The 27,252-nt window shown below is 36.1% G+C and overlaps 3 protein-coding genes across 3 annotated transcripts; 1 reads left to right on the top strand and 2 right to left on the bottom strand.

Moving 5' to 3' along the window:
• Positions 1-6,137: 6,137 nt before the first annotated feature.
• Positions 6,138-7,076, top strand: LOC107527028 (olfactory receptor 4F15-like). The gene has a single exon (XM_016199643.2). The coding sequence runs from the start codon at positions 6,138-6,140 to the stop codon at positions 7,074-7,076; it is 939 nt and encodes a 312-aa protein (XP_016055129.2).
• A 1,941-nt stretch (positions 7,077-9,017) lies between these two features.
• LOC107527029 (olfactory receptor 4K15-like) lies at positions 9,018-9,929 on the bottom strand. The gene has a single exon (XM_016199645.2). It carries the CDS (start codon positions 9,927-9,929, stop codon positions 9,018-9,020), a length of 912 nt encoding a protein of 303 aa, XP_016055131.2.
• Positions 9,930-23,498: 13,569 nt separating this feature from the next.
• Positions 23,499-24,425, bottom strand: LOC107527030 (olfactory receptor 4N5). The gene has a single exon (XM_016199646.2). The coding sequence runs from the start codon at positions 24,423-24,425 to the stop codon at positions 23,499-23,501; it is 927 nt and encodes a 308-aa protein (XP_016055132.2).
• Positions 24,426-27,252: the final 2,827 nt, after the last annotated feature.

Genomic DNA, 27,252 nt, shown 5'->3' on the forward strand with positions numbered 1-27,252 from the left:
TATTATGTCTTCAAACAGGCTCTTTCTCCCTTGGTTACTTTCTTCCCCTCCTGGCACTCCTATGGTGTGAATATTGTTATGTTTCATGTCCCACAGCTTGCTTAAGCTGTCGTTCTGTTTTTTAGTTGTTTTTTCTTTTTGGTTCTCTGATTGAGTGATTTTAAATATATATATATCTTTATTGATTTCAGAGAGAGGAAAAGAGGGATAGAGAGATAGAAACATCAATGATGAGAGAGTCATTGATCGGCTGCCTCCTGCACGCCCCCGACTGGGGATCGAGCCTGCAACCCGGGCATGTGCCCTGATTGGGAATCGAACCCTGATCGCCTGGATCCTAGGTCGACACTCAACCGCTGAGCCACGCCCGGCTGGGCGAGTGATTTTTTTTCTACCCTGTCTTTTAATTTGCTGATCCGATCCTTAATTTCCTGCAATCTGCTGTTTATCCCTTCCAATGTATTCTTTATTTCTGCTATGTCATTCTTAATTTGCTTCATAGTTTCCATATCATTCTCATGCTGTTGAGCATTCTTATTATCAGTATTCTGAACTCCAGGTCTGATAGGTTGCTTATCTCCATTTCCTTTATCTCTTCTTTTGGAGAATTGTCTTGTTTTTTCATTTGGGGCTTGTTTTTCTGTCTCCCCATTTTGGCTGCCTGTTTGGATTTGTTTCTATGTATTAGGTAGATCTATTAGGACTCCCAGTCTTTTTGATGGTCTCTGGTGGAGGCCAAATGTCAGACGCTGTTTGTGACTGGCCTTTAGTACCCTGTTTGAAGCTTTCTGAACTCCACTGCTTGTGGCTCCCTCTGCTGAGATTGGGTGTTTTTGGAAAGGACCAAGATGTGAAACAAGGTCTGCTTTTCCTAACCCCAGGTCCAGAAGCAGATCATGCAAAGACTCAAAGCATCCAGAGGTCAGCCTTTGTCTTTAGACTGATTATTATTTCCAGTCTTTTAATGAGCATCAGTCTGTAGATTATAGCACAGTGTAAATGCCACAGGGTGAGGCAAGAGGTTTTCAAACAGGGTAGGGCAATTGCTTCACCCTTTGGCAAAAAGCTGCCTGGATGGGAAAGGTCTGCATGAGAAAGATGTACTCTGCAGTCTGGGGAAATGACTCAGCACAGGAATCCGAGTTGTCTCCCAAGAACGCCTAACACTTGATTCTCTTCACACAGCTCTAGTCCACTCTTCCTTCTCTCTGCTGAAGCCCAAAGAGAGTGGCTGCACATTATAATTTTGTGTGTTGACCCTTTAAGAGGGTGTCTGCATTTCCATCATCTCTCCCTGGCAGACAGAACCCCCTGCTGTTTTTCAGAACCATATGTTATATGGGCACCTTTCTCAGGTCAGATGCTCTTGGCTGGGAAGCCCAGCTTGGGGTTTAGACTCCAGAGTCCTCAGTGGGAACCCCCACAGCTGAGAGATCCCTTCCAACCTTCAGCTGCTGCCTGTGGGAGCCTGGCCAACCCTCTTGTGCCTCCACACTTCCTACCACTCTCTATGTGGTGTCCACTTTCTGTCCTTGGTTATGACGGTGCTCTTCAGCTAGTTTTCAGTTGATTATTGAGGATAGTTTTTCTCTATTTTAGTTGTAATTCCAGTTTGGTCCTGAGAGAGTGGCAGCTTCCACTTAATCTGCCGCCATCTTGGAATCCCTCTTGTTTTGATTTTTTTATGAGAAGAGTTAATCATCTACTAGCAACATTTCTTTTCATTTTTTCATTTGTGTTGCCTTTCTTCATTTAGCATGCTGTACATCTCAAATTTTCACATTTGTATTTTGAGAGATCCATAATCTTTATTAACAAATGTCGTTTCTTTGTAACAGACATCTAAAATGCAGAAACAAGGATTTTAGAAAGTTAGTCATGTATACTCAATCACGTTTTTCTATATTAATCTTAAAATTTAGGCATTTAAGATGTTTTTATGTGTATACACACAAAATCATACTATTGAATTACACTAAAGTGATATGTTTCATGTTAAGCCTGTTATGTAGAGCTATACTATTGTTTTGTGTTTTTTAAAAAAATATGTTTTTATTGATTTCAGAGAGAGGAAGGGAGGGGAAAAGAGAATAGAAACAATGATGAGAGAGTCACTGATCAGCTGCCTCTTGCATACCCCCTACTGGGGATCAAGCCCACAACCTGGGCATGTACCCTGACTGGGAATTGAACCTCGATCCCCTGGATCATAGGTTGATGTTCAACCATTGAGCCATGGCAGCCAGGCATATGCTATTGTTTTTAATAGCTACATAATAGCTGAGGATTTAGCTGCATTATAATTTGATTAAAAATTCTATATTCATTTACAGTTTGGTTATTTATAATTATTTGCCACTGCTATTGAATAATAGTGTGCTGAACATATAAATATATATATCAACACTGTGTAATTAAACTGTGGGATTCCTTTTGCTTATGATACTTCCTCCAGGAATTCAACCCTTTGTTTAGTGTTAAAAGCCTCTGTTATTGTTTAGATTTAAACATTTAAAATTCTAATAAATATTACTATTTCCCACTCTCACCAACCATGCATAAGAACTCTTTTGAACACAATGGGATTAATTTTTTTATCTCTTTCTCTTTCTTTTCTTTTTTGTCTTGTCAATTGGTTAGGGGAAAAAATGGTAAAACAAAACAAAGCTGTTTTTTAAAAATGCATTTTCTTTTAGTTTTATTTTTTTCTTAAATATTTTTTATCCCCATCCAAGGATATGTCTATTGATTATTTTTAGAGAGAGAGAAAGGGGAGAGAGAAACATAGGTGTGAGAGAGAAACATCCATTGAGGATGAACCCACAGCCTAGATATATGCAATCTTTTGGTTTATGCGATGATGCTCCAAACAACTGAGCAACAAAGCCAGGATAAAATTGCATTTTCTTGATGATTGGTGAAGTTGAATGTCCTTAGATGAGTTTGCCATTTGCATTTTTTCAATTGTCTGTTATTTGTTTGTGTATTTTTATTTTTATTTTTAATTGAAGTCCCGATTTTGGAATTAGTACACTAACATATGTTGGTGTAAATCATCTATAGTCTTACTTGATGACAATATTACCTATTTTTCTCCCAGTGAACTCTATCAACTGAAGTCAATTGATACTAAATTAAGAAATCCTGAATTTTGAAAAATAAATAAAAGGAGAAGCAACAAAATCACCCATTTATTTTCATTACTCAGAGAAAATAATGGAAAATTTCCTTTTATTGTATTATTCTTTCTTTATCTTTCATAATTGTGATCATGTTGAATGTACATTCTACATTTCAGAATATGCATCTTTTACTATTCATGCATTACATGGTCAAAATATAAAAACAGCTGGCAGTTCTAAAGTCATAACCACTATCATTCATCTCATTGATTGTCCCATTCTCTCTGGTTCAATTCTGCTCTATTTTCCCCAGCTATTCACTATAACATTCTCCATCCAGTGCTTTGTCGCAGGGCCTCCTAGCATCACCCCCATAGTGTTTCCTTTGGGCTATAATACCTGCTCCACAGCCATAACCCTCGGGATGCCTATTTCTGCCTGGCCTGGATGCCCTCAGCCTATTCCATGGTGTTCCCACTTGCTTATGCTAATTTTCTGCCAATGTGGTGCACGTTGTGTCCAAGCTGAAGCCTGGGCATGATGTGGAGCAGCACAGGGAGAAGTGATGACATGAGAAAGAGTGGTTGTTAGTGTTGCGTGGCCTGGAGGAAAACTTGGTGGTGACAGTGCAAGTGGGGAACAGCGGGAAACCCATATAGTATTCAATTTAGGTGTGGAATAAACATCAATAATGTTTGACTGTGGAAAAGGATAGTTGCTTAGAAAATCTTGTAAGGAAAAAAATAAGTTTAATATATTAGTTATAACTTGTGGAATTGATATTTGACTATTTTTTTATCTACTGAAATACCAATTTCATATAGTGCAAGCTAATAAATATATATACACCCAGAGATCAACAATCTGTTGATTATCTTTAATTTCTATTTTCTAGACTTAAATTTTTAAAAATGTGTTTTTTATACATTTTATTTTACAAGCTATTTTTTTTTTTTTAACATGTCTTTATTGATTTCAGAGAGAGAACGGAAGAGAGAGAGAGAGAAAAACATCAGTGATGAGAGAGCCACTGATTGGCTGCCTCCTGCATGCCCCCTATTGAGGATCAACCCCACAACCCAGGCATGTGCTGTGTCTGGGAATTAAACCTCCATCTCCTGGATTATGGGTTGATGCTCAACCACTGAGCCGTGTGGGCCAGGCTCAAGCTATTTTTTTTTTTTTAATTAAAGATTTATTGTAAACTTTTAAATGATATTTTCCTACATACAAGGTTAAGTGCCTTTCCCAGTTGAATGTATTATTGTAGTGTAACAATTCCTCATTGATTTGATTTGTTATTTTCAATATTTTTCCTATTTTATAAATAATTGTATAACATTTGCCATAATTGATAAATATTTTAACTCATTTGTTGTTATATCTTAATAAAAACTTATTGTGCCTTAGCTGGTTTGGCTCAGTGGTTAGAATGTTGGGCCTCAGACTGAAGGATCCTAGGTCATTTCTGGCCAAGGGCACAAACCTGGGTTGCAGGCTTGATACCGGCCCTTGTTGGGACACATGTAGGAGGCAACCAATCAATGTGTCTCTCTCACATTGATGTTTCTCTCTCTCTCTCTCCCTTCCACTCTCTGTGAAAAGCAATGGAAAAAATATCCTCAGGTGAGATTAAAAAAAAAGAAAAATGTACTGTAATGGGAGTCTTTAGTCATAAGGGAAGTTTTAAATATTTAATATATATTTTAAAATTGTGTTCTGGAGAAGGTGTATGAATGTGTACTCTGAGTCATAGAGTTTGAGAGAGTGTCTTTCCTCACAGCCTCACACATATTATTAATTTTTAACTCTTTTTTTAAACAAATTTAATAATAATTTTATAGTTTTATTTACATTTCTTTAATAGTGAATGTGACTGCTTTTCATATGTTAACTATTTAGAGTTCATATTTGGTCCAAGTCTTTATATTTGTTCATTTTAAATTTGGTTTATCATTATATTTAACAACTATTTTCGTACATTTATTTTTTTCTTCTAAAATTTATATAGAAGATTTAAATTTTGAATCTGAAAATGTCAGTTTTTTTCTGCACGATTTGCACGTTAGGATATGCTTAGAAAGAATCTTCTCATACAAAGGATTACCTAAAAATAAGCCCATATTTTCTATTTCTTTTATTTTTATTTAAAAATTCATTTTAGTTACTGTTGGAAAGTATGGAATTCAACTTATTTTTACCAACTTCAGTAAATTGTGTCACCACCATTTATTGACAAAGTCATTCTTTCTGTACTGATTTAATATTATCCTTTGACAGGCTCCTAATTGGCCTCTTTCCCTTTCTTCTGGATCCCTCTATTACATTCTTCACTTTGCAGTTACTGAAAACTTTTTAAAGCACTAACATTATTTCATTATTCTGCCTCAATGGTTTTCTATCACTTCTAAGATATGGACCAAATTCTTTATATACCCTATATGATTCTACCTTGATCAGACCCTTACAGGTCTTCTTTTATTTATTCCAAATTGATCTGTGTCTTCATGCTTCAGAATATTTCCCATGCCTTTCCCCTGCATAGATCATGCTTCCTATCTTTCTCTACTTATTTAGCTCCTATGTAGATTTTAGCACAAGCGCCTTCTTCCAGACTGGAGTAGATGATACTTCTATGAGCTCGTACCGTTTGCATAGCCCTTTGTCTTTTTTTTTCAAATAAGTTATAATCACCTAGTTAGACAATTAGTTATTTAATGCCTAGCTTCACAACTAGACTACAGACTACATAGAGACAAGATGTATGTTTTATTCCAGAATGTGGCACAATGCATGTACCTAGGAGGCCTTCCTGGTAGCTGCTCAATGAATACTTGTTAAATGAATAAACTGTTGTATGACTCTTCAAAGGATTTTTGTGGCCAGGAGTTAAGATTTTTCTTTAATATCAGAATTTAAAACTTAGTAACAACTGTTTCTTTCAATAGCTGTGGTGCATTCCTTTATAATTATTTTTATTTGGTGTGTGTGTGTTTTTCAGGTAACACAAAGTCAATGAACAGAGCAAATTATTCTGAAGTGTCTCAATTTGTGTTCCTGGGACTTTCTACCTATAGACCAGTGCAGCATCTCCTCCTAGCCTTCTCTACAGTGCTTTATGTAACAATCGTCCTAGGAAACTTCCTTGTTGTGTTTATAGTGGCTTTCGACCCTCATTTACATTCCCCCATGTACATCCTTTTAGCCAACCTCTCATTTATTGATTTCTGTCTTTCTACTTTAACGGTTCCCAAGATGATATCTGACTTGTACTCTGGGCACAAAACCATATCCTTCCAGGGATGTGTCATCCAGATGTTTGTCCTTCACATCCTGGGGGGATCTGAGATGGTGCTGCTTATTGTCATGGCCTTAGACCGATATGTGGCCATATGTAAGCCCCTCCACTATCTGACTGTCATGAGCCCACAAAAGTGCATTTTTCTTCTTTCTGGTGCTTGGATTATAGGCCTCATTCACTCAGTAGCCCAGTTAGCTTTTGTTGTTTATTTGCCTTTTTGTGGTCCTAATGAGATAGATAGCTTTTACTGTGACCTTCCTTGGTTTATCAAACTTGCTTGCACAGACACCTACAGAATGGAATTCATGGTAACTGCCAACAGTGGGTTAATTTCCGTGGCCACCTTATTCTTGTTGATTATCTCCTATATCTTCATCCTGGTCACTGTATGGAAACACTCTTCAAGTGGTATGTCTAAGGCTCTTTCTACTCTCTCGGCTCACATCACTGTGGTGGTTTTGTTCTTTGGACCATGCATCTTTATTTACATGTGGCCGTTTCCCACAGTGCCAGTGGATAAGTTTCTGGCCATTTTGGAGTTTTTGATTACACCCATTCTGAATCCTATTATGTACACATTGAGGAACAAAGATATGAAGATGGCAATGAGAAGACTGAGTAGTCAACTCCTGAGTTTGAGGAAGATCTCTTAAATAACTCACAAGAGCACAAATTACAGAGTAAATTTTCAAGCAACTTCAAGCAATGCAAATGCTTAAATAATTATATAAAATTTGGGGCTGTTTTTTTCTAAAGGCACCACTTTATAATATTTAAAATAGATAATTTATTATGAGGTTACATTGAATTATCACATTAACCCTTTTTTAAACAAGCTGTTTGACAACTGAATTAATGTCCCAGAAAATGTTTATGGGAAGTTGTTGAAAAAGCATAGATTGCAGACTCAGAATCTGTGGAAAGTTTAACCTCAGACATCAGCCTGTCTGGATTCAAGTGAATTAACTTAGAGCTAATACACTCAAACTTTTGAGCAAACTATGAAAAATGCAACTCTCCTTCAATTTAAACCCAGGATATGAATAATCAAATTTATATTTTTTTCCAAAAGACAAAAAAATGTGTATGAGAGGTTTTAAGAAAAGATCAGGTGATATTTTATAACTAAAAAAGAAACATATAAATTATGAATTTGAGTAAGCTTAAAAACAGACTGGACACAGCAGAAGAAAATAAATAGATTCAAAGACAATTTAATAGATATTATCCAAACTGATGTAGAGAAATTAGAAAAATTTAAAAATCAGAACAGATAAATATATATACACATATATATACAGAAATAGTAATTTGTTTTTTAGGGGTCTATGTCTCACACTCTATCAAAGTTAACAGGACCATGTTATCTCTAAAAGGCAATATGAAATTTGAAGTACATATAGCTCCATGGATTTCAAATGAGGGGATGTAAATTTGTATATCTTTTTGAGGCATAATGTAGGAAGGATTCTTAAAAGTTTTGTCATATGCAGTAATGAACAATTCACAAATATTGTATACAATCTAGTTGCTTGCAGGCCACCTGAACACTGCAGTGAATTAAATGAATAGTTTATTCTAAAATTAGATTTTTTTGGCCTCACTTTTATAACACTTTTCCCCTGCTTTTATTGGTGTAGATAATAACTCCCTTTGTCCATTTATAGATAGAAAGAGAAGCAGCAAAATCCCCAAAGGTTGTTAGTACATCTATTGTTGTATTTAATGTATATTTTCTAAAGATAATTGCATGCCTTTCACAAATGGCTGAAACATGAAGTTGAGGGAACAACATTCTCTCCAGATCATAGTTATGATTCAGATTTTTTCTGAGTGTGATAGAAAATGAGTAATGATTACCTTTATACTGTTTTCAGATAGATAGGTAGCTAAAATATTAACTAATTGAGAAACAAATTTATCCATTAAAAATAAAGATAGCAATATTTAGTGCACTGACATATTGACAAAAATTTAGAGATCTATACAAAATTCCTTGCTCAAGAAAATGCTTAGCATAATAATTTCAAGATGTGGTGGTGAGTGTTGAAGAAGCAGCACTAATAGTAATAGGTAACATTAACATTGTTATTAATTTCAATTCATCCTTGGCTACGATCAAATTCATAGTTATAAAAAAGGGCCAAATTTCCCAAATCATTTTGCATTCAATGATCAATAACTGATTGTAGCCCGGCCGGGCGTGGCTCAGCGGTTGAGTGTTGACCTAGGATCCAGGAGATCGGGGTTCGATTCCCAGTCAGGGCACATGCCCGGGTTGAGGGCTCGATCCCCAGTCGGGGGCATGCAGGAGGCAGCCGATCAGTGACTCTCTCATTATTGATGCTTCTATCTCTCTCTCCCTCTCCTTTCCTCTTTCTGAGATCAATAAAGATATATTTAAAAAAAAAAAAGATTGTAGACTGTAAGAGAATTGACATAAAACTTACATTTAGATATACATATGATTTCCATATGTGAATTGGGGAATGCTTCCCAGTCCCAAGTAACAGGACAGGTGTGACTAATTTAGGGAGCTTACAGTGAACCTTGTGATAATATAGGAATCTAAAATACCCAGAGAAATCCATATGCTAACATCGTAGTCTCTTAATGGCATTTTTAATCTCTTTGTTTCTAATAGTGTAAATGGCTGGATTTAGGAGAGGTGTAATGACCGCATAAAATACAGCAAGAAACTTGTCCACCCAGGTGATGCTGAGTGGCCACAGATAGATGAAGATGCAAGGCCCAAAGAACAGCACCACTACTGTGATATGGGCAGTGCAGGTGGAGAGAGCCTTGGATGCCCTGTCCTTAAAGTGAAGGCAGACAGTAAATAGAATATGAGAGTAAGATATCAGCAACTGTATGAAGCAGATGGTTGCCAGTACCCCACTGTCAGCATTTATCAACATTTCAAGAATATAGGTATCCATGCAGGCTAGCTTTATCACCAATGGAATATCACAGAAAAAGCTATCCAGTTCCCTGGGTCCACAGAAGGGGAGCTTTATAATCATAGCTAGTTGGCTTATTGAATGCACAAAGCCAATGATCCATGATGTCATCACTAACACGATGCACATTCGTTTGTTCATGATGTTGGAGTAATGAAGTGGCTTACAGATGGCCACATAACGGTCGTAGGCCATAGACACAAGCAGCACCATCTCACTCCCTCCAAAGAAATGTCCAAAGAAAATCTGACACATGCAGCCTCCAAAAGAGATTGTCTTCTTTGCCTTGAGAAAGTCTGTGATCATTTTAGGAGTAGTGACTGAGGAAAGGCAGAAGTCAATGAATGAAAGATTGGCTAACAGGAAGTACATAGGGGAGTGGAGATGAAGGTCAGTGATGATTAGGAGCACAATGAAGATGTTGCCTAAAATGGTGATCAAATAAAGTGAAGAAAATATTACCAGGAGGAAGGCCTGGAGCTCCCATGAATTACAAAGCCCAAGGATAATAAATTCTGACACCGCAGACTGGTTAACTTCTTCCATTTAGTCCAGTTTGTTCTAAATGCATCTGAAGAAAAAACATGAAATTAGATTTTTTGAGTAAACAGTATGTGAATCAAGAGAAGAGAATTTCTTATATTTTGCTAAAGGAAGGGTATACTGATATAATCACTTTGGGGAAAAATTGACCTTATCTTGTAAAGTTCAACATTCACACATTCTATGGCCCAGCAATTTCACTTCATTTAAATACCCAAGATAAACTCTTGCATATGTGTATATAAGGAAAAATTTATAATAATGCCCATAAATGGGACAATGTAATATTATTGAAAACTGTGACAAATTAAGTATAACTATATATAATGAGATAAATCTATCTTAGTAAGATAGAATAATAAATGGAAAAAAGTCTAAAGTGGATCCATTCAGCTTAATTTTTATAAGGTGAAAAACAATAGAAAACTAGCAGTATACTTTGCAGGAACTTGTATAAATGGTAAAACTATGTACAAAAAGGAAAGATGTTAAAATGTAAGTAACATCAAGGGTGGGAAGGCCAAGGGTCAGCATGAGTATGAACACATGAGCAGTTGTATGCTATTATCAATTGTTTAGATCTTGTATTAGGTCTAAATACCTATGATGTTTTCATAGGTATAAATTTATTAGTAAATTAACAAACACAAAATGGGGATGAAAAAATAGTGAGAGTATGTTTTGAGTTAAGGGTTATAATCAATTCAATACTGTGGACCTGAGATAAAATAACATTTTAAAAAAAGACATTTTGTGTAGGGGGTGTATGGTAGAAAAATAGTTTCTATATATAAATTTGAAAAGTTGAAATCACATTTAGCACATTATTGAAGGTTAATGATTTTTTCATTAATGCATAAATAAATGAGTCAATCAGGTAGAAAAGAGATATTAATATCTCTTTTTGCCAAAGTGATAAAACTTTTTCACAGAGTTAACTAAGTAGAAGAGAAGATAAATCAAGGAGAAGGGGGTTAACAATCAGTGAAAGAATGAATATTCAAGGAATGAAGAAAGGACAAATCATGAACAACAGGAAGAAATTGTATCTGTTCATAAAACTCAAAGCTTGCCTGGCCGGGCGTGGCTCAGCGGGTGAGCATTGACCTAGGATCCAGGAGATCAGGGTTCAGTTCCTGGTCAAGGCACATGCCTGGGTTGCAGGCTCGATCTCCAGCAGGGGGCGTGCAGGAGGCAGCCGATCAATGACTCTGTTTCTGTCTCTCTCTCCCTCTCCCTTCCTTTCTCTGAAATCAATAAAGATATATTAAAATAACAAAACAAAACAAAACTCAGAGCTTTTGTAACCTGTATGAAATTACTCAAAGCCTGAGGTATACATCAGCCACGGTGAATGCTGAAGTTGAATCTTGAATATCGAACTCTAAAATGTGTTTGAAAGCCCATTTTGCCAGGCATGATCTAGGACCACGGAATACAGAATCTGGTGTCAAGTTTCTGATTCGAAACAGGATACTTTCTGAGAAACTAAAATCTGGAAGTCTCTGCAATGATTAGAATGATCCAAAATCCATAATGAACTCTGGGAGAGAGACTGCATCACCTTTCTTGGGAGACAGATTTTTTTGCGAAGGTCCTTGGGCCCTGAGGCTCTGGCTACACATTTGTAGAGTTAGGCAAATCCCTCCATTTCCAACATGTCCATAGGAAGCTACTTTCCTTCAGTCTCGTATGCCTTAGCCTGAGAAGTCATGATTTTTGAAAGATATATTCTCCCAAACAGTCTTTGGCAGGGGACTTTCTTTTGCCATAGCGGAGTAAATTACATATACAAATTAATTAGAGTTCTTGTCACAAGTCAGAGAAACTTTAAATTTGTCTTTAAAGTAGTTATTTTTGCTATTAAATTACTTTAAGAAATCTAACAATCTTATTAAGCTGGAATATAGATCTATATATTTCTTTCTCTCTCTTTTAAACATTTTTCTCTCTCCTCCCAGTTTTTCTTCTCCCTCTTCTTTTTCCTTCTTCCTCCTCCTGCTCTTCCTCCCTCTCCTCTTCCTGCTTCTTTTTTTCAAATATCTGGATCTCAAAGTCTTTGCCACAGTAGATCAATGATTTCTAACAGCTGTTACTGAGTTCTTGATAACTGGTGTTGATAGCCCTCTATTGAAGTTGGGAACAGTTGTATAGTTTTTAAAACGCCTTTCTATATAACTCAGAGCTATGCAAAACACTTTTAATCACTGTTTCATAACCACAATAGCAATCTTACTCATTTTACTGCTGGAAAAACCAAGTCAACAAAAGGTAAAAGGCCAAAGTAACCCAGGTAACAGAGGCCTGTTAGAGTTAGGAAAGAATATTGGTTTAGAGAACAGTTTAATTTGGTTGAGAAGAAATACGATTTCTATGAATCAAGAAAAAAAAATAAAACTCTTCTTAAGAATTAATGTTCTATGAAGTTATCAACATAAGAAGAAATATAAATGGCCAATAATTGTATGAAATATATTCTCTGTGTCTAGAATAATTCTGTTATTGCTCTTGACACTAATTGCTTCAGGATTTCTTCTAATTTAGTCTAGGCTTACCCTCACTGTTATTTGTCATTGAAGTTGTTGTTGATGTTGTCGTTTAAATTCATTAGAGTTATCAGATACCAAGGATGAAAATAAAAACAGAATTAGAAAGTACTAATTGTACAGAGGCTTTTAATTTTTCTAGTATGGCCAACAAGAATTTGTTGGATATTTTCTTACTGCATACTCATCACTTCTGGGCACTTCAGATAAAAAAAAATAAACGAGGTGCTGTACGTTATACCAAAGAAGTAAAAGCCTATGCCCTCTTTCTCACCTAATATTGGCTTTAAAAGTTACTTTAGTTGAATTATAAAAGCAAAATATTACTGCTAAAATAATTATATTAATATCTACATTAACAATACAGTTATAATTAATTTTCAAGCATGTCCTAGGTGGGAGAGGTAAATCTCTAGATCGCATGAATATACATAAAAATCAAATTACTTAAAGCAAAACTCACCAAAGAGAATCAAAACTTAGGAAAAGAAAAAGCAAAAAGTGATAAAATGTCCATTTTTCCTTTTGGAGCTACTAATTTCAGGATCATGTAAAAACTGTTTCTCTGTGTGTTTCCCTAACTCTCTCTCTCTCTCTCAATACATCCATGTGCTAGAAACTTTGACTTACATTATCTAACTTAATCTTCACAATAACCCCATGAAATATGTCTTACTGTTATGAGGTTGACTCTCAGTGTAGCCTGTTAGGAGTCTCAGAGCTGGCAAATAGCATGACAGGGATGCATGCCCAGTGTCCTCTCACTCCTTCTCTTTCTGTGGCATCATTCTGTGTCTTCTGCTGTTCAGTTCCAAGAGCATAATTCCATTTCCATGGTAACTATTGACTGTTATAGCTTCTAAGAGATTTTCTTCCATGTTTTCTATTAGGCTTCTTTCTGAGCTAAATGATTAACAATCAATTTTCCCCATGTTGGAAATTTCTGTAAATTATAGTAACATATCTGTGCCTGAAACAGCACCTAAACCCATGAAAACTTGGAAGCTGATGATTGTGGTGCTGTGAGAACATGAATACTTCCTCAACCAGGGCATTGAAGGTGCTGTGTTACTATGTAGAAGGCATATCTTTTGATGCTGTAGGAAGTCCAGAAGTCCCAAGATGTAGCTGAGGAAAGAAACCTTTGATATTTCTGGAATCTATGAAGCGATGTATGCACTAATTCCATCCCAATTACTACTTATGGATATATGGTATTAAAACATTGTGACATTGTCTTCAATGTGACAGGGGAAGGGAATTAAAGGAGAAGTTAAGAAATTTACAGAGTACAGATTACATCTTCTTACCAGAGAGACACCATATTTTTTTCCATGGATAAAACATTGTTCATATTCTAACTAGAATCTGAAACAAAATCGTATTTCAGCAAAACAATCCATTTTCTGTTGTGACAAACTGTGGGAGAGTGTGAGGCATATATTCACTATAGAGAGTAGCCTCTGGGGTAGGAAACATTCAAGCTAGTCATGCTGTCTTCCTTTGGGACCTCTTAATTTCTGAGTTTCTCTGAATTGAGAGTATCACCTGAAAGTGTGCCTATTGTCAAAGACAGACCTGGTGAGTACAATTATATAAGTTCTAATGATGAAAATTAAACACAGTTTTAAAATATTTCTTCAGTTATTTATTTTTTAAGAAACAACATTATTTCAGACCTAAGTTGTTGTTTCTGGTCCAGGCAAAATCCAGATGATTTAGATAAGTGGGCAGGAGATGACAAGCAGAGAAAGAGGAGCTAGTCACTGGTGTACGCCAACTGTGCCTTGAACTGCTGGTTTTGTAGGGTTTTAATGAAGAGTAGAAAAATATTTTAAAGTTTCAAAAATTACTGTGGTTGCTTGAGCAATGTTCTAGGTTTAACACTGAGTAGAAAGAATCATCATTAATATTCTTCTACTTAACAAAATAATAATGGAAACCTACCTTTTATTTATAATACTTTTACAAAGTATTATGTACATTCAGTGTTATTGAGACTCCAACACTTTATAGATTTGAAAAGGAAATATTATAGTATGATTCTATCTTCCCTTTTTATTACTTCCTTTTCACTCACAAAAAATAATTTGTCCACATTTTGATGGTCATTATTTCTGTTTCCTTTCAATGCATCTACATCATTAGATGTGTGCATATCCACATATATATTTGGAGGAGTCTAGTTTACTATTAAATATATAGAATATGGAAGGGTACTTAAAAGACAAATTATTTAAAGTCAATTTATGTTTAAATAGCTTTCATTCAATGGTAATGATTGCTTTTAGAGAAATAAAGAGAAATTAAGAGAAAATTTATTTACAATATACCTCATTTTTTGTTGAGAAGTAAAGACACCTTTTAAAAGTGTTCTCTTCATACCTTAGGAATGGACCCTTGGGGTTTGGAAAGCAAACATGGAAAGACAATGAGGTACAAGGGTAGGATTATTGGGCTTGGCATTAACTGTGTGGGTAATGTTAGTGATGTGATTTCACTGGTCACCTTGGTTGAAGATCAGGAAAAGAAAAGTCCTGTGTCTTGAGACATAGCCTAGAAACATCTCTACATTAAAGTATAGTTGATTGTGTTTAAGGAATGAAAACCGTAAGTAAACCAGTAAATAAACTATTTATTCAGGTTCCATTGTGTGAATATTCTAGATAACTTGGGGAATACAAACATATTTAAATATGGCAATTACAGTAAAATAACCTTGCATATGGAGGGAGCACCTCAACTTCACATAAGTTCATCAAGGAAGGGCAGCTATGATGCAGCATATTTGCAGGATGACTTTCTATTGTTCATTTCTTTCTCTTCTAATTTTTAGAGGACTTTTACCAAATAGACATTTTAGTAGACCTGAATGATGGGAGACTCTGGACAGGTTCCAAGCATTTACCTAAACTTCTACAGAGTAAATAAATCTTTTGTTTCAACTTCACCAAGAAAGAAGCAACAACAGTAGAAGAGTAGGGGTTGATCTGTTTATTTGACGGAGGTGTTAATACTGTTATTATTATTATTATTTTTTTAATTCTTTAAGAGGGAGAAGGAGTAGTTACCTCATTAGATCTTGCTCACCTATCCCTAGGTAAAACTTAAAAAGTGGATATTCTCAGGACTTTTGTCTAGGAAGTGGAACATTTCTATAACACAGGCCACTTGATATATCATCTGCCTGAAGTGGTCCAATCAGGCAGATGGAAATGATTTCAAAGAACTGGGCATCATGGAATTATAATAGAGAATGAGAGCAGTATCTCTGGGTCATATTGACAAACTCACTTGACAGGGCTTGCAATCATTCATCAACCACCACCAGATGCAGTCTCAAAAGATTTATTCTTATTGGAACTGAAGAATCATTCTGCTCATCCTGAATGTAGGTATGCTACACCTGGGACAATGTTGTACTTCTACATTATCATCCTGAGACATGTGTCAGCATTCACAGCTGACTGGGGAGTACCGAATGCTCCCTGGCCTGTGGACCAGCCACAATGCATGAGGGTTATGATGAAAACGTGAATAACTGCCTGTTAGGGCCAAGCAAAGTAACCGCAAGAGCATAAGCTGAGATACTAGAATTAAAACACATGCACACAATTCAAGAAGATTCAAACTTGAATAATTGCCATTGAGATTTATATTATTCATTAATATTCAAGGTGGAAGAAGGAGGCAAAGTTTAATTAATTATGCATGGAAATGAGTTGTTGCCAACTTCAAAGGCTTACATAGGGATTGTAAGTAATTGGTTGAGAGAGAGGTAAACATCCATGTCTCAAACCAGGATGCTGGATTATGTTAGAAATGGCTACTCTAAGACCACCAACTAAGTAAGAGTTATAATTTGGAGTTAAGTAATTATTGGGCAAAAAGAAATATTTAAATAAGGTAATAGATAGACTTTTTGAATGTTGTTCTGGATCCTCTCCCAGATTGCTGGTATAAAAAAGTAATAGGCTAGTGGCATTTAGGTCCTCTGTTCAGCAGACTTATTGTAATTATCAACTTGTGTTGACCACCTAAATACAGATGACCTCCATGAGGTAATGGAGGGCAGGGAATAAAAACTTTATTCTTTTATTTTGTTTCATTGTCTTTTATATCAACTACTTATTTGAAAGAAAACTAGAAATGATTAAGGCAACTTAAACTGGGTCTAAATTTTTCCTTATCAATATTTGACAAAAAATATTTTGTTTTTATTTTTTGGTTATGACTAGCTCACCTGGTCATGACATTAATAATCTCAATGGCTTTAAAACTATATTTGTATACTTCTGTAATTTCTAGGCAATGAGGCTCCTAACCAATTACAATGAGAAAGAAATATAGAAAACCTAAGCCTGATTAATATAATTTTAAATAAGGTCAAGACATCTTTGAGATAAAAATTGTTGTACAAAAGCAATGAAGAGAAAAGAATTAAGGGATAGAGTATTGAATGTACTTTCTCTTCCACATTTTTAACAGTACTATTTTGATGATCTCTTCTTAGACTCAAGAAATGACATTTTCTGTTTTATCCCTACCTTCATCTTCTTCCCAGGCAGTTATGGAACCCTGGGATCTATAAAGTTATATTTCTTCAACCTGCTGTTTTCAAAGCAAAGGGTTTTTTTTGGTGGGATACCCCCTGCTTGGTGCTCCTCATCTTTCTTCTGGCAGTCTGTTCAGGGAAGAAATTGACATAGGATTCTGTCTTAGAAGAACTGCTAGATCTAAACACATACAGCATACACTTCTTACCTTAAAGAATGTATTACTAGGTTGGTAAGTCAAGATTAATAAATAAAACATTGAACAGCAAAAGTTAGTAAATAATTGAGGGCTACAAAATTCATAGGATTAAAGGATCACTATGGACAGGACCGATGGGTGAATGTGGGATGGAATTTGCCAAATTTGATTGAATAATAGGTAAACTCCACAGAGATATTGGGGTAAAGGGATGTGATTTCTAAGAGCGAGAACTCTATTAGCATAGTGCATGAAAGAGGATAGTGAGTGGTGTGAACCGAAAAGTCCAGGCTTTGAAGCCAGGAAGACGTAGTCTGAAACTTGGCTCTATCACTTATGAACTGTGGGAATTCAATCAAGTTACAAACTTTAAGCCTAATATATTTTAATATGTAAAATGATTTTTTGTATTATTTAGTGTTAATTTGTTTAGTGTTTTTTGTATATTTCTGACAGTATCCAAACAAAGTCACCCAGATAAACAAAAGAATGTGTAATCTGTAAAATGGTGATGGTTGTGTACTAGATTTAGTTTAGACATCACACCAGATTTGCACTCTTGCCTTCTTTCTAGCTGAAGTATCCATAACAATGACAACTTTTGCCTCTGCTACATGGCCAAGGGCCCAATGTGGTTGCTTCTATAGGTCCCTCTGGTCTCTCACAAGCATGATGAAACATTATTTTGTCTCCCACCAGCACATCACGTTGGGCTTCCCACTTTGGGCTCCTGTCTAATTTAAGTTTCCTTCTCCCAAAGAGGAGCTTGAGTTAAGGACTTGTGTGCAGAGTGTGTGGGAAAGGGGATCTCTGGAAGTAGGAGAGAGGGAGCAAGGGAGATGAGAGGGGAATGAAGGAAAAACCCCCAATATAAATGTACATTTTTAGGCCCCTGAGGAGAGCAAATGTTTATGTCATTTGCCTGCGATGTGCAAGACAATGGTCTACGATGGAATACTAGGTTGACTAAACCAACTAGGTTGACTGGAATTTAGAATTTGAGGGAGAACCAGATATCAAACAAATACTTATGTAAATAAATAAATAATTGAAAGCTATAAATAACTTCTGTGGAAGAAAATGTATACAGTGTGAGTCTTATAGAGGGAAAAATTTGGATTTGCAACTCAGAAAAGCCTCATAAGTGAAATCTAAGATCTTCAAGTATATACAGATGCAAAACAAGTGGACTTTCAGAATAGTAGTAGCTAACATGAAATCACAGTCCAGAAAGGTCTGAGAACACCAAGCAGAAAACCTCCACCAGAGCATACTATATTCAAAACCAAACAAAAGAAAAGAGAAAATAAATCTTGATGGATGCTAAAGAGAGATAAGTCACATTACTTATAGAGGAACAAGGATAAGAATTACATCAGATTTCTTGTCATAAACCATGTAGTAGAAAGAAAGTGGAGTAAAATTTTTATGGTTAAAAAAATCAACCTAGATTTTTATGTTCAGCAAAATTATCCCTCAAAAGTGAAGGAGAAAAAAACCCCACTTTCCCAGACAGAGAAAACCTTAGAAAAGTTATTCATTCTCCAAGAAGACAACATTCCTTAATGTCTATACACCTAACAACAGAGCATGAAAATACATGAATCAAAACTGATGTAACTCTAAGGAGAAATAGACCAAACCATTAGTACAGTTGGAGACTTTAACACTCTGTTTTCAGCCGACAGAAAATTAGTAAGGACATCACTGAACTCAACAAAAGCATCAGTCAAATTGATCTAATTAACATTTAAAGACCACTTTTCCAACAGCAACAGAATATACATTCTTCTCAAGTTTACATGGAACATTTGCCAAGTTAGACCACTTCTGGTTCATAAACTACAACTTAAATTTAAAAGGTTACATTTAGAGGGCGCATTCACACCCACACCCACAATCACACTCACACATACTGGGACAATCTAGACATGCCAATCTTTAGGATGCACATCTTGAGGATGTTGGAGGAAATTGGAGTACCCAGAGAAAACCCACATGGACATGAGGAGAATAAAATGTGCAAGCTCCAGAATCTATTTTTTCCTCATCAATGTTATAATAAAATGACCTTGAGTAAAATGACATTATTCAAGGAACTGCTGTATACAAAATGAAACATGAAGAGAATAAAAAAATTATTATATAAATCCCTTTTTTAAAAAATATATCTTTATTGATTTCAGAGAGAGGAAAGGAGAGGGAGGGAGAGATAGAAACATCAATGATGAGAGAGTCATTGATGGAGCCCTCAACCCAGGCATGTGCCCTGACGGGGAATCGAACCCTGATCGCCTGGACCTCAGGTTGACATTCAACCTCTGAGCCATGCCCTGCCGGGCCCTAAATCCCTTTAAAAGGTAAATGACTATACAAAGCAAAAGTAACAACAATATATTGATGAATGTATTATCTCAATAGATAACAGTAGACATTACATATAAAAGAGCTGAGATGAGGTAAATGGAAGCTTACTGTAGTAACTTTCTTACTGAAAAGATATAATATAGAAATTAGACTGTGATAAGTTAAAAATGTAAAGTATGCATTTATAGCTCTAAAACAACCACACACAAAAACTCAAAGAAGAGATAGCTAAGAAGCCAATATTATTAAAATGAGCAAGCTTAAATAAATAATAAATATAAAGAAATAATAATATAAAATAACACTCAAGTATATAAAAAAGACAAAACTGAAAAAAAAAGATGCAACACACATAAAATGGGAATTTTAACCAAACCATAATCATGATATACGTAAATGACAGAATATCCTAATTTTTGTTTGTTGTATTAGATAAAATATATGTTGCAGGAAAGAAGCCACTATTACAAATAAAAACACATAGAGATTAACAGTAAAAAGATTTAAAAATCTATGCTAATAGTTTTATGCTGTAGAAACTATGCTGTAGAAAACTACCATAAACTTAGTGACTTAAAATAGCAAATATTTATTATCTTACAATTCTTTAATTCTGAAGTCTGATGCAAATCTCACTGAGATACACTCATAGTGTTGTCAGAGTTGCATTTCTTTATGGAGACTCTACGGGAGAATCCATTTTCTTGTCTTTTCAATTAAACCAAAAGGAAGCAAAAAGAGTGGGAAAATATAAATATAAAACTTCTCACAAGAAAGCTAATTTTAATCTAGCCATATCAATAAATATCCTACTAAATGTAAATGACATTTTATTTTTTACAACTATCATGCATGTATTTATATATATGACAAACCCAAGACATCATCCTATTTTTTTGTACAACCAATATTCACTTTCACTGTATGCTTATTTACATATATAAACATATCTAACAAGCTACTTTTTCTTATTTTTCATTCTTTCTTTCAAATTAGTGGTTTCCTCCAGGATTATTTTCTATTATCTGAAGAACAGCTATTAATATTTATCTAGTGCAACTTCTTAGGCAACAGATTCACTCATTTTTATTTTTCTGAAGTATCTTTATTTTATCTTCACTTGAAGACTATGTTTAAATCTCATGTAGACTTTTTGATTGGTTTATTCTCTTTTAGCACATTAAATATGTCTGTCACGCCATTGTCCTCTGGTTCTCATGTTTCTGTTATTAAAAGCTGTTAGTCCTACCATGTTCTTTTCAAATCAACATGCATTTCCCTACCCCAGATGCTTCTAAGATTTTTCTCTTTATCTTTTATTTTTATCTTATATTGATCTGTTTGAGTCTTTTATTGGTCTTTATTCTGCTTGTGGCACACAGAGTTTTCGTATATGTGGATTGATGTATTTTATCAACTCGTAAATGTTGTTTGTGATTTTCTTTTCAAATATTGCATCTCTCCCATTCTCCCTTTTCCCTATCCTACTTGGACTTCAATTGCACATCTATAAGACATTTTCATTGTATCTCACATATCTCTAATGTCCTTTTCTGTATTTTCCATCCTTGCATTACAATTTGAGTATTTTCTATTGACTTAAATGCCAGTTCACTCTAGGTTTCTCCTGTGTTTAATTTTTTAAAAATATATTTTTATTGATTTCAGAGAAAGGAAGGGAGAGGGAGAGAGAGGAATGGAAACATCAATGATGAGAGAGTCGTCATTGATCGGCTGCCTCCTGCAGGCCCCCAACTGAGGATCAAGCCCACAACCCAGGCATGTGCCCTCACCGAGAATCGAACCATGATCTCCTGGATCCTAGGCTGACACTCAGCCACTGAGCCACGTCCGGCCAGGCTCCTGTGTTTAATTTTAAACATCTAGAATTTAGATTTTATATCTCTTTTCAGTTCTAGAATTTTCATTGAATTCTTTCTATGGATTCCAACTCTCTCTTCAAATTCTGTTTTTTTAACCTATTTACTACACTTTTTCTTCTATTATTTTGAACATATTGATAATTGTAATTATAATGTTATTTTTATTTACTTTCATAAGATAATCTATTTATATTTTAATTATCTTTTTCCTCTTATTTTTGATAACATATTTCTACCTTTTGATATTTCTAGTGATTTTTATTAAAAATTTTAAGTTACATAGTCTTCCCCAAAAGACAGTTCATCCATCTCACTACTAGATCTATATAGTGGAGGTTAATTCTCTCATTCTAGTGCATTTCAGCTTGGCCAAATTTGCCCTCTAAAGTACTGGCAAAATGTAGGGATACTTTAGGTTGTTATAACTAAGGAGGTCCTACGGTACCTAGCAAGTGGAAGTCAGGATTGCTGCTAAGAAATCTGTAATATACAGGAAAACCCCTCACAACAAAGAATTGTATGGCCTCAAATGTTCATAATGCCAAGGTTGAGAAACCCTGCCTTAATCCAAACAGGGATTTTGTTGGGTTAAACTGATTTGCAGCCTTCATAAGATTCAGTCTATCTCTGGTTCACCCATAGACCTTTAGGATTAAAATTGAATCCTGATGTATTCTCAGGAGTTCTGATTCACTTATGTGAGATTTAAATTTAGGAATAATGGGAGTGGGCAAAAAGACAACAGAATGCAAGGCCTCCATTGTGTGTGGGGATATCTAGTGGTACGAAAGCAGTTCTGGAGTACTTACAAGTACTGAGATCCTGTGATAATTTCAAGTAAAAAAAAATGACTTCTGTATTCTTAGCTCCATAATTGCTATGAGAACAGTAACTCCTTGTATATACCAATTTGTTGATAATGTCTTGAGATTTATTACTGGTTGCCACATTAAGGCTACTCTTACAGGCCTTTTCATGATTTTGTAAATACTTAATGCCTTATATTATTCCCATTTTTAAAAAATAACCAGAGTGATTTAGTTATCTGTAACTAAATAATGACTGACACACCAAATTCCTATCATCATTGCATTCAAGGTAAAAAGATTTTTGAGTAAACTGAAATTCCTCTCTAATATTTAATAAATAACCATTAGGAATAACTACAAAACTCTCCAAAACTTTAAAATATAAATAGTTTTATGACATTGTCCCATGGAATCCACTAAAATAAGAAAAAATAACTAAGTCTTTAAGTGTTAATAAAAAACACTCAACAGCATGATACTTTCTACTTAATGATATTTTACTACACATAGCCCTTTAATCAGAATCTTCACCCTCTTGCCTTAAGTCAAATAGGAAACATTAGATAGTTATTTTTGCTTAATGTATTTTAATGGCCTCTCTTTGGAATTTGAATAATTGAAATTCTTACCATCATTAAAATACAAGATTTTGCCCATATCAGCCTCTCCAATGTCAATTCCTGCCACTTTCACACTTATTAACTAAATTACAGCTACTTTATTTCTCTTTATGGTCCTCAAATGTATCAAGCTCATAAGATCTTTGTGCCCTTGTACTAGTCATCATCTCTGCCTAGAAATTTCTGTCCCCAGGTAATTGCATGGTTGTTCTTTCAAGTCATCTGGATGTCAACTAAATGCCACTCAACAAGACCTTGTTTAACAACCAGAGATAAAGTAACTGCCATCTTCCAGTCAAACTCTATCATAACATTACTTTTGATTTGTTTCAGAGCACTCTCTTTTGAATATTATGGTGCTTTATTCTTTAATTTAATAGTTTAACCTGTCTTTATCCACTTGAATGTAACCACAGGAGACAGGGAATCTTACCTGTCTCATTCATACACCTAAAATAGTACCTGAAAATTGGCAGTGCTTAATAAATACAATATTTGATAAATTACTGAGTGATTCAGTGCATAATGAAAAGTGATTTAATTCATTCAAGCTGGACTTCCTCTTTTTGCTTTTCTCATTCTTCTCTTCCATTCAGCAAACCATGTGCCGACTCAATAGCTTCCTCATGGAAGCTTTCACTTCCTGGTTGCGAAGGGTATAAATCACAGGATTCATCAAAGGAAAGATCACTGTGTGAAAGACAGAAACCACTTTGTCAGCTGGGAAAGCTCTAAAGGGGCGAGTGTAGATAAAGATGGCAGGCCCAAACATGAGAAACACAATGATAATGTGTGTGGTGCATGTGGAGAAAGCTTTGTTCTTCCCTTCAGAGGAATGCCCCCTTACACGGCACAGGATGACTGCGTAGGAGGCCAGAAGCCCCAGGAAGCACAGGAGGGTGAGCAGGCCACTATTAGAGACCATCAGGAGCTCCACCACAAAGGTGTCCATACAGGCCAGCCTGATGACCTGCGGCACATCACAGAAGAAGTTATCCAGCTGGTTGGGGCCACAGAAAGGCAAGTGGAGAATAAGAGCCACTTGTACAATGGAATGAGTAAAACCCCCAAGCCACAGAGCCAGCAGCAAGGCATAGCAGGCTCTACGGTTCATGATAGTTGAATAGTGTAAAGGACGGCAGATGGCGATGTAGCGGTCAAAGGCCATCACAACAAGAAGGAACATCTCTCCTGCTCCAAGGAAGTGCAAGAAAAAGAGCTGAGTGATGCAACCGTTGTAGGAGATGACCTTCTTCTCAGAGAGGAAGTCCACCAGCATCCTGGGAGCCACAATGAAGGAGTAGGATGCATCCAGGAAGGCCAAGTTGCCCAGAAAGAAGTAGAGGGGGGCTGTGAGGCCAGGGTCTGACCTGATGGTGAGAATGATGAGGAAATTCCCTGGGAGGATGATGAGGTAGAAAATTAAAACTAGCACGAAGACCAGGAGTTGAGCATCTTGAGACTGGGTCAGACCAAGGAGAATGAATTCTGTCACCACTGTGCTGTTCTCGCTCTCCATCACTGCTCAGTGTACAAAATAACAAACAGAAAAATATTATGTGTTATAACCAGGTTTTTATCTATTCTATAGGTCTTCCTCAAATATAAACAATATTTGCCACATCCAACATCCCCTAGCTGAAAACAATTTATGCCTCACAACTCTCCTATGTTTTGAGTTAACCTTTCTACCCTTTATTTTCCCAGTTTCCCTAAGGCACTGTTCTTATAGCCACACTATTGTTCCCATTTAAATGCATTTTTATAATTGTGCTTCTGTAGGACTGTGAGCTACTTTACTTGAAGTATATTAGAAATTTCCTGGAGATTAAAGATGGTGGCAGACTGAGTGGAAGTTACACTGGCACTCTCCTGGGACCAAACTGGAATTACAACTAAAATATAGAAAAAACATCCTGAATAATTAACTGCAACTGAAGACAAGCTGTAGAGCACCCTCATAATCAAGGAGGAAAAGTGGAGACCATATAGAGACTTGTAGGAAGTACAGAGGCATGAGAGGGCTAGCTGGGCAGCAGCTGAAGATACACAGGGATATGTCAGCTGTAGGGGGTTCCCACTGAGTATTCTGGGACCTAAACCCTAGGCTGGGCTTCCTAGCCAAGAGCACCAGAACTGAGAAAGGACCACATAACATCTGGCTGAAAAGCAGCTGGGTTTCTGAATGCCAGAGAGAGATGGCTGGAAGTGCAGACATGCTCTTAAAAAGCCAACACACAAACGTTTGTGTGCAGAAACTCACCTTTGGCTCCAGCAGATGGAAGGCAGAGTGGATTGGAGCTGTGTGAGGAGAATCTTGGGTTTGGGGCTCTGGAGATAGAGCTCAGAGAGCACCTCTCTGGATTCCTATGCTGAGTCATTCCCCCATAGTGCAGAGGACATCTTGCTAAGGCAGACATTTACCTTCCAAGCAGATTTTGCCTGAGTGGGAAGAAATTGCCCCACCATGCTGGAAAACCTCTCCTTACCTTGTGGAGTTTCTACAGCCTGAGGCTCCTTAAAAGAATCAGATTAATTAGCCTGAAGGCTGAGGCAGACCTCAGAGTGCTTTTAGTCTTTGCCTGATCTGATTCTGGACCTGGGCCTTGGAAAAAGCAGACTTTGTTGTGCATCTTGGTCCTGTCCAACCACACCAAGCGCCAGCAGAGGAGAACTCAAGCTGAGGGTTGTTGGTAGCTCCAAATAGGGTATTCAAGGTCAGTCACAAACAGCATCTGACATTGGCCTGCACCAGAGACTGTCCAAAAGACTGAGAGTCCTAGCAGGACTACCTAATACATAGAAACAAACCCAAATAGGCAGCCAAAATGGGCAGGCAAAATTACAAACCCCAAATGAAAAACAAGAGAAGTCTCCAGAAAAGGAGGTAAATGAAATGGAGATAAACATTTTTTTAGTTATAAAAGTTCAGAATATTGGTTGTAAGGATGCTCAACAGCATAAAAAAAGATACGGAAACTATGAAAAATGATCAGTCAGAAATGAAGAATGAAATAAACATAGCAGAAATAAAGAATACATTGGAAGGAATAAACAGCAGATTATAGGAAGCTGAGGATCAGACCAGTGCATTAGAACGCAGGGTAGAAAAATCACTCAATCAGAATTCCAAAAAGAAAAAACAATTAAAAAACAGGAGGAAAGTCTAAGGGAGCTGTGGGACAACGTGAAATGTAACAATATTTGTATCACAAGTGTGCCATAAGAGGTTGAAAGTAAGCAAGAGCTAGAGAAACTGTTTAAAGAAATAATGGCAGAAAACTTCCCTAACCTGGTTAAAGAAAAATTCACACAAATTCAAGAGGCACAGAAAGTCCCAAGGAAGAAGTGTCCAAAGAGGCCCATGCCCAGACACATCATAATTAAAATGCTAAAAATTCAAGACAAAGACAATTTTGAAGGTAGCAAAGAAAAGTAATCTGTTACCTACAAAGGAGCTCCCATAAGGCTGTCAGCTGATTTCTTATCAGAAACTCTATAGGCCAGAAAGGAATGGCATGAAGTAGTCAAAGTAATGCAAAACAAGGATCTGAAACCAAAACTACTCTATCCAGCAAGGCTATCATTCATAATAGATGGTGAAATAAAGAGCTTCCCAGACAAAAAAAGGCTAAGGGAGTTTATCGCCACCAAACCAGCATTACAGGAAATGTTAAAGGGACTACTGTAATTAGAAGTAGAAATAGAGAGAGAAACCTAGGCATAAAGAATTAAAATGGCAATAGATAAGTTTTTATCAACAATAACCTTAAATGTAAATGGATTAAATGCTCCAATAAAAAGACATAAGGTGGCTGAGTGGATAAGTAAACATGACCTAAATATATTCTGTCTACAAGAGACCCACCTCAGAACAAAAGACTCACACAGGAAGAAAGTGAAGGGATGGAAAAAATTTTTGCATGGAAATGAAAAAAAAAAAGCTGGGGTAGCAATACTCATATTGGACAAAATACACTTCAAAATGAAGACCATAATGAGAGACAAGAAAGGTCACTACATAATACTAAAGGGAATGACCCAACAAGAGGATATAACCCTGATAAATATATATGCACCCAATATAGGAGTACCTAAATTTATAAAAAAACTTCTGGAGGACTTTAAGGGAGACATTGACAGCAATATAGTCATAGTAGGGGACTTCACTGGATGGGTCTTCTAGAGAAAAAGCCAATACAGAAACAGTGAACCTAAATGACGCACTAGATTAGATGGATTTAACTGAAATTTATAGAACATTCCACCCCAAAGCTACAGAACATACATTCTTCTCAAGTGCACACGGGACATTCTCAAAGACAGACCACATATTAGGGCACAAA

This window comes from Miniopterus natalensis, chromosome 1 (assembly GCF_054644295.1).
Source record: "Miniopterus natalensis isolate mMinNat1 chromosome 1, mMinNat1.hap1, whole genome shotgun sequence".
Lineage (NCBI taxonomy): Eukaryota > Metazoa > Chordata > Mammalia > Chiroptera > Miniopteridae > Miniopterus > Miniopterus natalensis.

What these genes read in the sequence shown, in the direction of transcription:
- LOC107527028 (XM_016199643.2), top strand. Translation starts at nt 6,138, where the DNA reads ATGAACAGAGCAAATTATTCTGAAGTGTCTCAATTTGTGTTCCTGGGA.
- LOC107527029 (XM_016199645.2), bottom strand. Translation starts at nt 9,929, where the DNA reads ATGGAAGAAGTTAACCAGTCTGCGGTGTCAGAATTTATTATCCTTGGG.
- LOC107527030 (XM_016199646.2), bottom strand. Translation starts at nt 24,425, where the DNA reads ATGGAGAGCGAGAACAGCACAGTGGTGACAGAATTCATTCTCCTTGGT.